The sequence below is a fragment of the Mobula hypostoma genome, chromosome 4 (genome assembly GCF_963921235.1).
Source record: "Mobula hypostoma chromosome 4, sMobHyp1.1, whole genome shotgun sequence".
Lineage (NCBI taxonomy): Eukaryota > Metazoa > Chordata > Chondrichthyes > Myliobatiformes > Myliobatidae > Mobula > Mobula hypostoma.
In genome coordinates, this window is record NC_086100.1 from 166,512,375 (window position 1) to 166,526,716 (window position 14,342).

Consider the following 14,342-nt stretch of genomic DNA (forward strand, 5'->3'; position numbering starts at 1 on the left):
TCAATCCTATAAAATATTGCGTACAAATAACTGTTGGGTGTGGCTATGTGTATAATTACCTCATACACGTATACTGTATGTACATGAAGTGACGACTCGTGCTCGAATATCTCAACATACGAAGACCCTTCAGCCCGCACTGATGGCCCCTCCTCCCGTCTTCAACCCCCTTCCTCTTCCTGGACACCCCGCTAACTTTTTATCGCTAACTGCCGACGAGGCATCAACCGTCTTGACTTTGACACCCTCGCTCCAATTCTAACCTCACTCTTTCCAAACGCGCTGCTCTCCACTCTCTCCGCACTAATCCTAACCTCATCATCAATTCCGCAGATAAGGGGGGATGCTGTAGTGGTTTGGTGGACTGATCCCTCCTTGCTGAAGCCAGCCGACAACTCTCACTCAGACACCTCCTCTTACTTACCCTTCGAACAGGACACCACTAAGGTGCACCAGGCCATTGTCTCCCGCACTATCACCGACCTTATCATCTCAGGGGATCTCCCATCCACTGCTATCAATCTCGCTCGTTTCCTTACCCTGCACCTCCCACCTAAGATCCATCAACCTGCCCGTCCAGATAGACCCTTTGTTTCTACTTGTTCCTGCCCTACCGAACTTAGATCTGCATACCTCGACTCTGTTTCACCTCCCCCCCCCGCCCCCGTTCAGTCCCTTCCTATCTACATCCGTGACACTTCACATGCTCTTGATCTTTTCAATTACTTTAAGTCTCCTGGACCCGATCATCTCATTTTTACCATGGACGTCCATACAACTCCACCTCGCATCGGGAGAGCCTTATACCTCTCTACTTCTTTCTGGACAACAGACCCAACCTTTTTAATCCTCCACCACGCTCCTCCGTCGGATGGAACTGGTCCTCAAACTCAATAATTTCTCCTTCGGCTCCTCCCATGTCCCTCAAACAAAAAGTAAACCATGGGGACTCGCATGGGTCACAGCAATGCCTGCCCTTTTGTCGACTACGTGGAACAGTCTGTGTCCCAAGCCTACACTGGCGTCCATCCTATACTTTTCCTTCGCTACATCGACGACTGCATTGGTGCTGCTTCCTTCACCCATGCTAAGCCCGTCGACTTCATCAACTTTGCCTCCACCTTCCACCCAGCCCTCAGATTACTTGGTCCATTTCCGAAACCTCCCTCCCCTTTTTCCATCTCTCTGGAGACAGTCTATCTACTGATTTCTGTTATAAACCCACTGATTCTCACAGCTACCTGGACTATACCTCTGCCCACCCTGTCCCTTGTGAAAATGCCACCCCATTCTCTCAGTTACTCCGTCTCTGCCGCATCTGCTCACGGGATGAGGCTTTTCATTCCAGAACTACTGAGATGTCCTCCTTCTTTAAAGAAATGGGCTTCCCTACGTCCCCACCATTAATGCTGCCCTCAACCGCATCACTTCCATTTCGCGCACATCTGCCCTCACCTACCACCCCACCAGCCTTGGTGTCCAGCACATAATACTCCGTAACTTCTGCCATCTCCAACGGGATCGCACTGCCAAGCACATCTTCCCCCCTACTTCCCGCTCTCAACGCGATTCCCTCATCCACTCGTCCCTCCCCACTGATCTCGCTCCTGGTACTTATCCTTGCAAGCGGAACATGTGCCACACCTCCTCCCTCACTACCATTCAGTGTCCCAAACAGTCTTTTCAGGTGAGGTGACACTTCACCCGAGAATCTGTTGCAGTCATCTACTGTACCCCGTTATTCCCGGTAAGGTCTCCCGTATATCGGTGAGACCCCCGACGTAGATTGGGAGACTACTTCACCAAGCACCCACGCTCCGCCCGCCAGAAAAAGCGGGATCTCCAGGCAGCCAACCATTTTAATTCTATTTCCCATTCCGACATGCCATTCCATGGCCTCCTCTCCTGCCTCGATGAAGCCACTCAGCTTGGAGGAGCACATAGATTTCTCGAGCTTCCGGTAATTCCCCCCCCCCCACTTCACCATTCCCCATTCCTGTTTCCTTCCCTCCCCTTATCTTCTTACCTACCCATCACTTCCCTCTGGTGCTCCTCCTCCTTCCCTTTCTTCTGTGGTCTTCAATCCTCTCCTATTGGATTCCTCCCCACCCCCCTTCTCCAGCCCTTTAGCTCTTTTACCAATCAACTTCCAAGTTCTTTACTTCACACCCACCCTCTCTCCAGGTTTCACCTATCTCCTGCCACCTTGTACTTCATCTCCCCCCCCCCCCCAAATCTTCTTACTCTGACTTCTCCTCTTTCTTTGCAATCCTGATGAAGGGTCTCTGCCCGAAACATTGACTGTTCACTCTTGTTTGTCCATCCTGTTGAATGCCATCATTCATTCATTTTGTTGTGTTTCTTGGATAGATTGTGTATGCCTACAGGAAAACATCTCAGGATTGTATATGGTGACATTTACTTTGATAATATTGACATGTTCCTTGATAATAAATTTACGTTGGAATTTAAACTTTGATGGCAGGTAGGATGGTGCCAGTAATGCATTGGGCAGTTTCAATGGCCCTTTGTAGAGCTTTCCTGTCCACTGCAGTGAAACGGTAACTTGACATTTTACTGCTGAGATTGCATGTTCTGGTCTCCATATTTAAGGAAGTACATATTTACAATGGAGGCAATGCAGAGAAAGTTCAGTAGGATGATACAATTTTTTTTTAAAGCAAGCAGATGCTGGAAATCTAACATTTAAACAAAAATGCTGAAAACATTCAGCCGGTCAGGCAGCATCTGTGGCAAAAGTCCTGGCCACGAAGCAATTGTTTCTCTTTCCACAGACCTCAAGTGCCGAGTTATTCCAGCATTTTTGTTAAATATTAATTCCTGGGCTGCTGAAAGAACGTTTTCCTTGTTGGGTGAAGTGGCAGGGGGTTCATATTTAAAACTATGAAAAATAATTTCAGAGTAAGAGATTACCTATTTTATAAAGAGGGTTGTGACTTTTATGGAATTCTTTCCACCAAGGGTTGTAAAGGCAATCATTAAATTTATTCAAGGAGGATGCTGACAGACATTTTGAATTACAAGGGATCAAGATGTTGGGGAGGGAGTATGCTACACTTTTAACTCGGTTTCATTTTAATTTGCAATTTCTTTCTGTACCTTTTGTAAGAGCTTAGTTTTGGTTTAAATTATTCTACGCATTTAACTGAAATCAGTAAGTGAATGGTCCCATTATAATTTAGGTGAGATTGGTAGGAAAAGGACCATTCCAAATTTCAATTAAGTTTGGCAGACAAGGATATTGGATATTTGACAAGGATATTGGAAGTTATAGTTTCAAGATAAGAAACAGACGAGGCATGGTGTAACTGAATGTAGTATAGGTTTGGGGGGCTGCTTCAAAATTACAAACAGTTTGTATTAAAGTAAACAACAGGAATTCTGCAGATGCTGGAAATTCAAGCAACACACATCAAAGTTGCTGGTGAACGCAGCAGGCCAAGCAGCATCTGTAGGAAGAGGTGCAGTCGACGTTTCAGGCCGAGACCCTTCGTCAGGACTAACTGAAGGAAGAGTGTATTAAAGTAATTAGCTGAAGTTTCATGGAAATAGTTAAAAAGGTATTAAAATGACAAGATACCATTTAACTGAGTCACAATTTATGCACTTAAATGAAATACAGAATAAACAAGAGTAAAACATATTCTCGGGGTGGATGACAGGAAACCAGTGTGGGAGTTTGTAAAGTGGAGAAGTTGTTGCACTGGGGCAGTTCCATTCTTTCGATCTCGGAAGGCTGGGTCTAGTGGTCTGAGTAATCATCATAACCGGGGTCTTCCTTGGTTGCAGTGGATGACCATGATTCTTCTGTGCCTTGACATGCCCTTCAATCTCCATGGAAAGTTGCAGAACCACCTTCCTGGCTGTGGGATCTCAAGGGCCCAGTCCACGGGAGCTGACTTTGCATGCTAGGAATGCCCCTATCTCACAGTGAAACAGACCCACTGGCTACCCTCCCCTGGTTTAGCCTGCCTGTCAAAACGCTGCACCGTGCTGTGGCTACATGCAAGCAGCTACTTGGAGCTACAGGTGACGGCTGAGTGTCGAGTGGGGACAAAAGGTAACATTCAAGATGATTGTCGATACATTCAAATTATTCGCAGTTCTTAACTTGCTGAAGTAGTGAAATCGTTTCATTTTCACTCCTGGCCATTTCTGGCATCTCCAAGCCTCAATGCTTGAAACCACGGTGAGCTAAACAGTTCCAAATTGTCTTACTGCTTTCTTCTCACCAACTGTGACAAAAATCTCTGATTTTTGAACACAAACACACACAAATGACATTATTGAAAAACTGTTCTAAGCATTGTGTCGCCTCTAATTGCCACATGTGCACACGACTAACACTAATTAGAACCTGTTCAGCAAGTCTCCTGCCCCAATTAAGAAGCACAGGGTCCCAAATAAACTCAGGGAATACTGGTAATTTTCTTGATTTGTTCTTGTTCTTTAAGAGTAGGCCCAAATAAGCCACTGCCCCAATTAACCAGAATCTATTGTATTTCCAAACTGATTCCAGAACCATGATGCATGTGATATAGGGAGGGAACTGCTGAAGAAGCAGTGGTGCATGCTGTTGTCCATCTTGCTGCAATTGCAGCCACTCTGCAGCCTCGGCATACCAACGGTGCAAGAAGTGAACGTTCAACATCATGGATGGGGTGAAGATCCAGCAGTATTGCATTGCAGTTAGGAAATAAGAACTAGAAATAGCAAAGGGCTAATAGGGCTCTTCATTGTGATTGATCCTTTAACTCAGTCCCTTTATCCTGCACTAACCACATACCACTTGATTTCCTTAATACCCCAAAATTTAATATTTTGTACATAAAGGCACTGAGTCTCTACAACTTGTAGGAAGAAAATGCTAGAGATTCACCACTTCTCATTGGCTGAACACTTATTTTGAACCTGTGACCCCAATTCCTGACTAAGAGCAACATCCCTACATCGATTTTCTGTCTATTACATCACCTCATCTAAATTCTAAAACACTTTGGTCTAATATTAATCCATTGACAATCCTCTATCTAAGAGATCAATCCAGCTAATATTCAATGCACTCCTTTAATCGCAAGCATAGCCTTCCATGGGTCAGGAGGGTAGACCAGTCTATAATATCCCGGGGTCCTGTATTCTGCAGTCCATCAGATAAATGGAGAAATGGAGGATGGGTTCATGGGAACATGATTACAGGTGGATTCTGTGAGAAAAGAGACACTTCAACATTGAAACATTGGTTGTCCAATTCCTGATAGTAGTGCTGAGCTGGAAACCAAACACGAGTTGTTGCTTTACTCCCTAAGCTTGTAGCAATAGAAAGAAGCGGTGGGGAGAGTTACACAGCCAGACAAAAAGAGAATGGACAGCAGCTTCCATCATACTGAACAAGGCGGCAGAGCAGACCACAGGCTACAAGAAAAGGAGACTTTGTAATTAGAGTATAGTCCCATGGATGGCCGGGATTGAAGGTCCTCATTCTGTGCTGCATGATGTTGTGTATTTAATATTTCAATAATATTCGAGCAATCTTGTAGATATATTGTTTGATTCAGCATTTTTGTTTGTTTAAATAATTCATTATGGGTTATCCATCTACCATAAATGCTGCCTGGGCAGGGCGAAAAGCATTATCAAGGATGCATCTCACCCTAACCATGGACTTACTACTCTCCTCCCATCTGGTAGGCGCTACAGGAGCCTCTGCTCCCGCACCAGCAGGCAGAGGAAGAGCTTCTTCCCTGAGGCTGTGACCCTGCTGAACCTCACATCACAGCCCTAAGCAGTATTGCACCCATATTGTACTCTCAGTACTTTTATATTTGTGTGCTGTAGCACTTACTTTTTATTCGCAGTTATTTTGTAAATAACACTATTCTTTGCATTTCTGGTTAGATGCTAACTGCACTTCATTGGCTTTGTATCTGTACTCGGTACAATGACAATAAAGTTGAATCTAACCTAATATAAAAGTATATTAATTGCGTACATCATCATGCTATCATGTGATATGTATGCACCTCACTTCACGTAAAGATGACATTACACCTGCATTTTGGACTCCTGTGTCTTCCTTTGAGTTAATTTAATGTTTTGAAGTTACAAAACATAACACATGACTCTGTGAGGAGGTGATGAGAGATGGCAGGATCTTCATAATCTCTCAACACATGGAACTGGTGCTGCCAGCCCCTAGAAATGTCTGCACCCACTATGCCAGCTATGATGCAACCCTGAGTCCCACATTTCAATGCTGTTTGGTTGCATCGCTGTCCCTAGCCCGCCCAACACTAGCTTACAAAGGCTGCCTCACACCAGCCTACCCAGGCTGCCTCTTCACACCATGTCATGAGTAATTCATTGCTGGGGGAGTGCAGGTGGAGGTTAAGGATTTTACACATAAGAGATTCCGCAGATGCTAAAAGTTTTAAGCCACACACACACTCACACACACAATGCTGGAGGAACTCAGCAAATTAGTCAGCATTCATGGAGAGGAATAGTAAACAACTGATGTTTTGTGCTGTGACTCTTCGTCAATCCTGATCAGTTCCTACAACATTTTGTGTGTGTGTGTTGCTAAGGATTTTACACAGCGGGGATTTCACATGGAGAAGGCAGGGATTCACACCAAGTTCCCATTGCAGCATCCATCTTGAGCAGAAGCCTTTTTTAACTTCGCGATGATATGAGGACCAAGAACAGTATAACAAATCAGCACTCTTTAGGGCAGCACTATGCGAGATATGGGTATCTAATGTGGCCAGTTTAGTTAAGATCCCGATAAATGATAGCCATTGGAATGTTGATGAAAGGTAATTTACTGACAGCAATGTCAATAAGGAGTTGGGGGAGGGAGGAGGGTCATTTTGCTAGAAAATAAGGTGTCATCTATTTAAGAGACAGATATGTTTTTTCCACTTGGAGGGCTGTGAATTTTTGGAATTCCCTTAATCAAAAGCATGGTAGAGATCAAGTTTATGAAATATTTTCAAGTCAGAGGTAGATGGATACTTGACATGTATGTGGGGGAAAAATTACAATGGTCTAAAGGGAATGCAGAATTGTGGTCACAACTTGATTGGTCACATTCTCAGTAAGTAGCAGAATAAGCTTGAGGATGTCAGTTACTTTGCTGCTCCTAATTCACATACACATATTTCAACTTTTTCTGTAAAAAACTGTTAAAATACTACTTATATTTGTTCATTTCATCAAGATTCTTCTTTAAGCAAAACACATCTTTAAATTACTACAGTTTATACAGGACCATTGAAAAGTCTTCGGCAAATGTAAAAAAATTCTGTAAAGCTAATTTGTTTTCAAAACTAATGAAATAGAAAGTTTCTAAATATCAGGAAAATTACTATAAAGAGCAGTACACAGTAAAAAAAAACACTAAATCAGATCATTATTTGGTGCGACGACCTTTGCCTATAAAACTGCATAAATTTTCTAAGGTACACTGTCAAGCAACTTTACAAGAAAATCGACTGGTAGGTTGTTCCAAGCATCTTGGAGACCTTGCCACAGTTCTTCTGCAGACTTTGGCTGTCTTGCTTGCTCTGTCTCTCCAGGTAATCCCAGACAACCTCAATGACGTTGAGATTTGAGCCCTGTGGAAGCTACACCATCTGAAACCATACAAAAAATCTTATGCTGCCTCAGACTTTTACACAGTACTGTATATTACGTCCAGAGTAATTTGGTTTTATACAAATTCTAATCTGCTACAGTGAGGCTCCAGTTCATTCAAAACAGTGTGTTTGGTAACGAAGCATTTACTGGGTTATTCATTGTTGAATGGAACAAAGCAGAACAGTTTTTGAACAGAGAATATGTCCTATTGTGCTCATGTGATAGAGAGAGACAATAGACCTGTGGAAGTGATGCAATCCACAGAGCAGAGAATTCTTCATTCTAATTTAAAAATAAAAGCCTTTCAAAGCACATTGAATAAAGAAGCACGAGTGCTACCAAAGGAAGAGTCTTCTTTAGTATTCTAAGCTGATGAATATCAATTTAGGACATAACTTCAGTAACAGCTTGCAATTATATACCATTTTCCATATTTCTCATTCCAATTTTCACAATAGCAAGATCTGACATAATTTGACAGTCACATATTAGTACAAGCAAACAAACATGTCAAAGTCAAGTTTATTGTCATTTGCACGTACATGTATGCAAGGTGCAATGAAAAACTTGCTTCCAGCAGCTTCAGAGGCACATAGCATTTTAGAAACACATTTACAAGAAAATCATACACCAATAGAAATTATATAAAATTAACCAAGAAAGAATACATTTAGAACAACGGAATAACAAGTTTATTGTAGTGCAAAGGGGTCACGATGTTGCTGTACTGAGGTAGCAATTAAGGCTGGGCCGGTTGGTTCAAGGACCACGTGGTTCAAGGGTAGTAGCCGTTCTTGAACCTTGTGCTGTGGGACTTCAGGCTTCTGTACTTTCTACCTGATCGGATGGTAGCTGCAAGATGGCATGGCCCAGATGGTGGGGTGTTTGGATGACAGACGTTGCTTTCTTGAGGCAGCAGCGGATGAAGATACTATCAGCGGTGGCGGGGGGGGGGGCATGTGTTGGTAATGTCTTGGGCAGCGTCCACTAATCTCTGCAGCTTCTGCTGTCTTCCTGGCCTTCTCCTTTATTTCAGGTTTCTAGCAGTATTTGCTGCTTATTTATTTTATTTTATTTTGAGATACAGTATTAGGCCGTTCCAGCCTTTGGGCCACCACCCCCCCCCCCAGCAACCCTTGACAACCTGGATTCAACTCTAACCTAATCACAGAACAATTTACAATGACCAATTAATCTACCTGGTGCATCTTTGACTGTGGGAGGAAGTCAGAGCACTCGGTGAAAATGCACACATTCCACGTGAAGAACACACAGAGGCTCCTTACAGAGGACGTCAGGTTCGAACTCCAAGCATAAAAGAGTTGTTCTAACCACTCTACTATCGTGGTACCATTACAGCTCCAGCATACTTTCTTCTCTCTGCTCTTCTCATTCATTCCTCATTTACAGTGCTCCGGACAAACTGACTTAGATTAACAAGCATGCACTTCCTCTTTGAATAGCACTAGATATTGACCACATTGTTGGACAGCCTTGGTCTCCACCTTATCATACAGAATCAGGTTTATCAGCACTGATTTATACGTGAAATTTATTTTTTGTAGCAGCAGTACAATGCAGAGACATAAAGTAACTATAAATTACAAAAGTAAATAGTGTAAAAGAAAAGCAATAATGAGGCAGTATCCATAGGTTCATAGGCCATTCAGAAATCTGATGGCAGAGGGGAAGAAGCTGGCTCTGAGTTGGTGAGTGTGGGTCTTCAGGCTCCAGTACCTCCACCCTGAGTCATGGCCAACCCTCATTTTGAGATATGGCCCCATTGATCAAAGTCAAAGTCAAGTTTACCGTCATATGCAAATGTACTGTATATGGACAGGTGCAATGAAAAACTTACTTGCTGCAGCATCATAGGTACATGGCATCACATAATCAGAATTAATAATACCGGCATATAGCATGAAAAACATAAACAAGAAAAACATAAACTATGCACAATTTTTACAGGATAGAAACATTTATAAGAAAAAATAAAATCCATTTTAGTACAAAAGTGGTCAGAAAGGTCATCGTGTTGCTAAACTGTAGTGATGACTAGGGTTTTGCCAGTAGGTTCAAGAACAGTATGGCTGAAGGGAAATAGCTGTTCTTGAACCTAGTGCTGTGGGTCTTTAGGCTTCTGTACCTCCTGCCAGAAGGTAGTTCTCAACATCCATCTTAAAGAGGGAAAAAGATGGAAATCTAAAAATTGCCTGTAGCAGAAGAGCTACAGAAAAGTACTGGAAATTCCCAGCAGTTTAAGGAGCATGAAAGAGAAACAGAGTTGAAATTTCAGGTCTGTTGCAGGATCTTCAACCCAAAAAGCTAATGCTGTTTTGCTTTCCATAGATGCCATTGGGTTTGTTGAGGTACACAGGGGCAAGGATATAGAGGAATTTAATAACAAGGATGAGAAATGAGGGTGGAGGGTAGATTCACCAGAATGCTGCCCAGTATGATTTATTTAGGGTATTAAGAGACTGTTTGAATAGTGTTTTATTTTCCTTGGAGTAGAGGAGGCTGAGCAGGGACCTGACAGAGGTATAGAAAATTATGAAGGGCATAGACAGAGATGATAATTGGAAACTTTTCCCCATGGCAGATATGTCTAAAACCTGATGGCATAAGTTATGATAATAGGTAGGTTTAAAGGGGATTGAGAGAGAACATTCTTTCACCCAGAGGATGGTTGAATCTGGTACACATTTTGTGAATGGTGTAAGTCAAGAGACTTGCACAATAGTTAATCAGTATCTAGATGAGCACTTGGATTGCCAAGGTATTGAAGGTTATAGGTCAAGTAATGGTAAACAGGATTAGTATAGATGGGCATTATATAGTTGGCAAAGGACATGAAGTTAAATTCACATTGTTTCTGGACAAAAGTTAGTGCAAATCAGAACATGGGACTTAAAGGTGAACAAAATTTGATATGTGACAAATTTTGGATGAGTTCAAGTTTAAGAGGAAGGCCATTTAGGAACCCACCAGAATATATTGTTCTGCATCTTTTTTTCCTTTTGATGGCTGTCTTTCATTTTGCATTTGACACTTTACGCCTTATTCCTTTTCTGGACAAGATGACAAGGTACAATGTGTGTTGCTCCAGATTCCAGTATCTGCAGTGTCTTGTGCCTACAATAAAATTAATCTCAAAAAGAAAACAATGGTCTCTGTGGCTCTTTAACGAGAACTAGTTATTTAGAAAATGCACAAAATAAATTACCTCTCCCATTCATGTACCTATCCAAAATTCTCTTAAGTGTTGAAATCAAACCAGCACCCACCACTTTCTCTGGCAGTTCTTTCCACAACTGCACCACCCTCTGAGTGAAAAAGTTCCCCCTCAGGTTCCTCGTAAATATTTCACTTTTCACCCTCCATGACCTCTAGTTCTAGTTTCACGCAACCTCAGTAGAAAAAAGCCTGCTTGCATTAAACCTATCTATACCCCTCAATTTTGTATATCTCTTTAAAATCTCCCCTCATCTTCCTATACTCCATGGAATAAAGTCCTAACCTATTCAACCTTCCCCTAAGTCTCAGATCATCAAGTCCCAGCAACATCCTTGTAAATTTTCACTGTACTCTTTCAATTTTATTGACATCTTTCCTGTAGTAGGTGATCAGAACTGTGCACAATATTCCAAATTTGGTTTCAACAACAACTTATACAACTTCAACATAACATTCCAACTCCAGTACTCAATATCTTGACTCATTCGTAAGGCCAGTGATGTTGTGGGGATGGAACTGGACTCTCTCATGGTGGTGTCTGAAAAGAGGATGCTGTCTAAGTTGCATGCCATCTTGGGCAATGTCTCCCATCCACTACATAATGTACTGGTTGGGCACAGGAGTACATTCAGCCAGAGACTCGTTCCACTGAGATGCAACACAGAGCGTCATAGGAAGTCATTCCTGCCTGTGACCATCAAACTTTACAACTCCTCCCTTGGAGGGTCAGACACCCTGAGCCAATCGGCTGGTCCTGAACTTATTTCCTGGCATAATTTACATATTACTATTTAACTATTTATGGTGCAACTGTAACGAAAACCAATTTCCCCGGGATCAATTAAGTATGACTATGACTATTATGAAGTCAAGGTGCTAAAAGCTCTCTTTATGACCCTATCTACCTGTAACTTCACTTTCAAGGGATCTGGAACTGTACCCCCAGATGGTTCTGTTCTCCCACACTCCATAGTGCCTTACAGTGGCCCTGGAGTGCCCTACTTTGTCCTCCCACACTTGTCTGCATTAAATCGCTGTAGGTACACAGCAGGTCAGGCAGCATCTATTCATGCTGAAACAGAAACAATGTTTCAGGTTATTGACTCTTCATACCTATGAGATACTTTGGGATTTTCTTAAAGGACTGGTTCTGTCTAATAAAAGGGAAGGGGTAATGAATGCTTGTTGATCAGAGCTGGAGGGTGTAAGTAGAGAGAAACAAATGAGGGCAGTTGAGATTAAAAATGTTGGGACTGTAAATGAAATTGCAAACTGAAATAAAAGAATGCTATGAATACCCAGCAGATAGGGAAGTTTTATATTAATATATCAGACTTATCCAATTCCAACACAAGCAGGGTTATCAGAAATTGTTAGCTTCAGTATTGAGCTCCAAAGGCTGCAACATACCTAGATGGAAGAGCTACTTCCTCTCTGTCTAAGAAACCTACTGATCAACATTGACAAGCTGACATTGTATTAAATTGGCAACGTTCCAGAAGTTGACTCTGGCAACCAAGCCTGCACAATTTAGCAAACTGATGGACCCACTTTGCATAAAGCTCTCAAAACCAATTACTTATCCTTCCAGGTGAGGCGACACTTCACCTGTGAGTTGGCTGGGGTGATATACTGCGTCCGGTGCTCCCAATGCGGCCTTCTATATATTGGCGATAGCTGACGCAGGCTGGGAGACCGTTTCCCTGAACACCTATGCTCTGTCCGCCAGAGAAAGCAGGATCTCCCAGTGGGCACATATTTTAATTCCACGTCCCATTCCCATTCTGATATGTCTATCCACGGCCTCCTCTACTGTCGAGATGAAGCCACACTCAGGTTGGAGGAACAACACCTTATATTCCGTCTGGGTAGCCTCCAACCTGATAGCATGGACATTGACTTCTCTAACTTTCGTTAATGCCCCACCTCCCCTTCGTACCCCATCCGTTATTTATTAATTATTTATTTTTTAATCTCTTTCTCGCTCCTTTTCCTCCCTCTGTCCCTCTCACTATGCTCCTTGCCCATCCTCTGGGCTTCCCCCCTCCCCCTTTTTTCTCCCTAGGCTTTCCGTCTCATGATCCTCTCCCTTCTCCAGCCTCGTATCCCTTTTGCCAATCAACTTGCCAGCTCTTAGTTCTATCCCTCCCCCTCCTGTCTTCTCCTATCGTTTTGGATCTCCCCCTCCCCCTCCCACTTTCAAATCTCTTACTATCTCTTCTTTCGGTTAGTCCTGACGAAGGGTCTCGGCCCGAAACGTCGACTGTACCTCTTCCTAGAGATGCTGCCTGGCCTGCATTTTTTGTGGGGTGTTGTCCGTCCATTTACATAGGAACTCGAACTCGCACAGGATGCCGGATCAGCATTGCTCTTGCTCGAACTCTACCGCATTTAAAACTATTGATAAGAATAGATCAATAGAAATAATTCAAGGTCCTTTTGAACCTCAGTGACTGTTATCCGGAGCAATGCCCGCAGATAAATCTGGGAGCTTGAGCAACCCTGAGATAAAACAATCTTTGGGCACCGGTACACGGAATCTGTTTTGAACAATAGAGGGTCCACTACACTTTCTCTGAATGTCAGTAGTAGACTATGTTTAACATGCATTTACTTTCACTTACACACTTTCCACCACCCAGAAATGCACAGTTGCGTTGACTATCATCTTGCATCGGAAGCCGGAGAGTGCGCAGTTGCTGCTCCCCGGTCCTCCCATAACCGGCTCTCCTGCTCCTCCTCTTTCCCGACGTCCTTTCGGACACTGTCATGGCGTCGGATGGGGAGATTGTGAGGCGCGTGTGCGAGACGGATGGTTGTGACCGGGAGGCACGGCTGCAGTGTCCTACCTGCATCAAACTTGGCATTCAGGGCTCTTTCTTCTGCTCGCAGGTAAACCGTGGGGCTCAAGCCCATTGCTAGGGGACGAGATTGGGGTTCGGAGAGAACGCTTTGAATGGCATGGTGCTTAAAGGCAGCCACCGGACTTGCTGTCAGCTTTCGGAACCCGGACTCCCATCATCCCGGAACAGGGACCCAATCACACAGCTCACCCATCCAAGACTCGGGACCCTACGCTCAGCACCCCGGCTAATCTCCGGACCCGGCACCCTGACCCTCAGCCCACTTGGGACCCGGGTCCTTGCTCCTCAGTCCACTGCCAAACCCGGATCTGGGACCCAGCCCCTTAACCCAATCTCCTTTCCAAACCTGAGACCCTGTCCCTCTCCACTCCCCCTATCCAGACCTGGGACCCTACTCCTTCCCCTCCCCCTCATCCACACTCCCAGGGCTTGGGACCCCAGCCCCTAAGTTCCACTGTCCACCTGGTACACAACTCTGCCGGCACCACTATTCTGTACCCCACCCTACAACCTCATACCCCTTCCTCACAGTTTCCATACACTGGCGTCTGCCCTCATGCACCTGACACCACTATTTTCCCT

The 14,342-nt window shown here is 43.7% G+C and overlaps 1 protein-coding gene across 2 annotated transcripts in view; it reads left to right on the plus strand.

Annotated features, from left to right (window-relative positions):
- Positions 1 to 13,660: 13,660 nt before the first annotated feature.
- Positions 13,661 to 14,342, plus strand: part of metap1 (methionyl aminopeptidase 1) — a 57,909-nt gene continuing 57,227 nt past the window's right edge. The window contains exon 1 of one of the 2 annotated variants that reach the window (XM_063046895.1): positions 13,661 to 13,788. In XM_063046895.1, coding sequence (XP_062902965.1) covers positions 13,666 to 13,788 — 123 coding nt within the window. In that variant the 5' untranslated portion in view covers positions 13,661 to 13,665. The remainder of the gene's footprint in view (positions 13,789 to 14,342) is intronic. The other variant, XM_063046896.1, reaches the window with a different exon arrangement.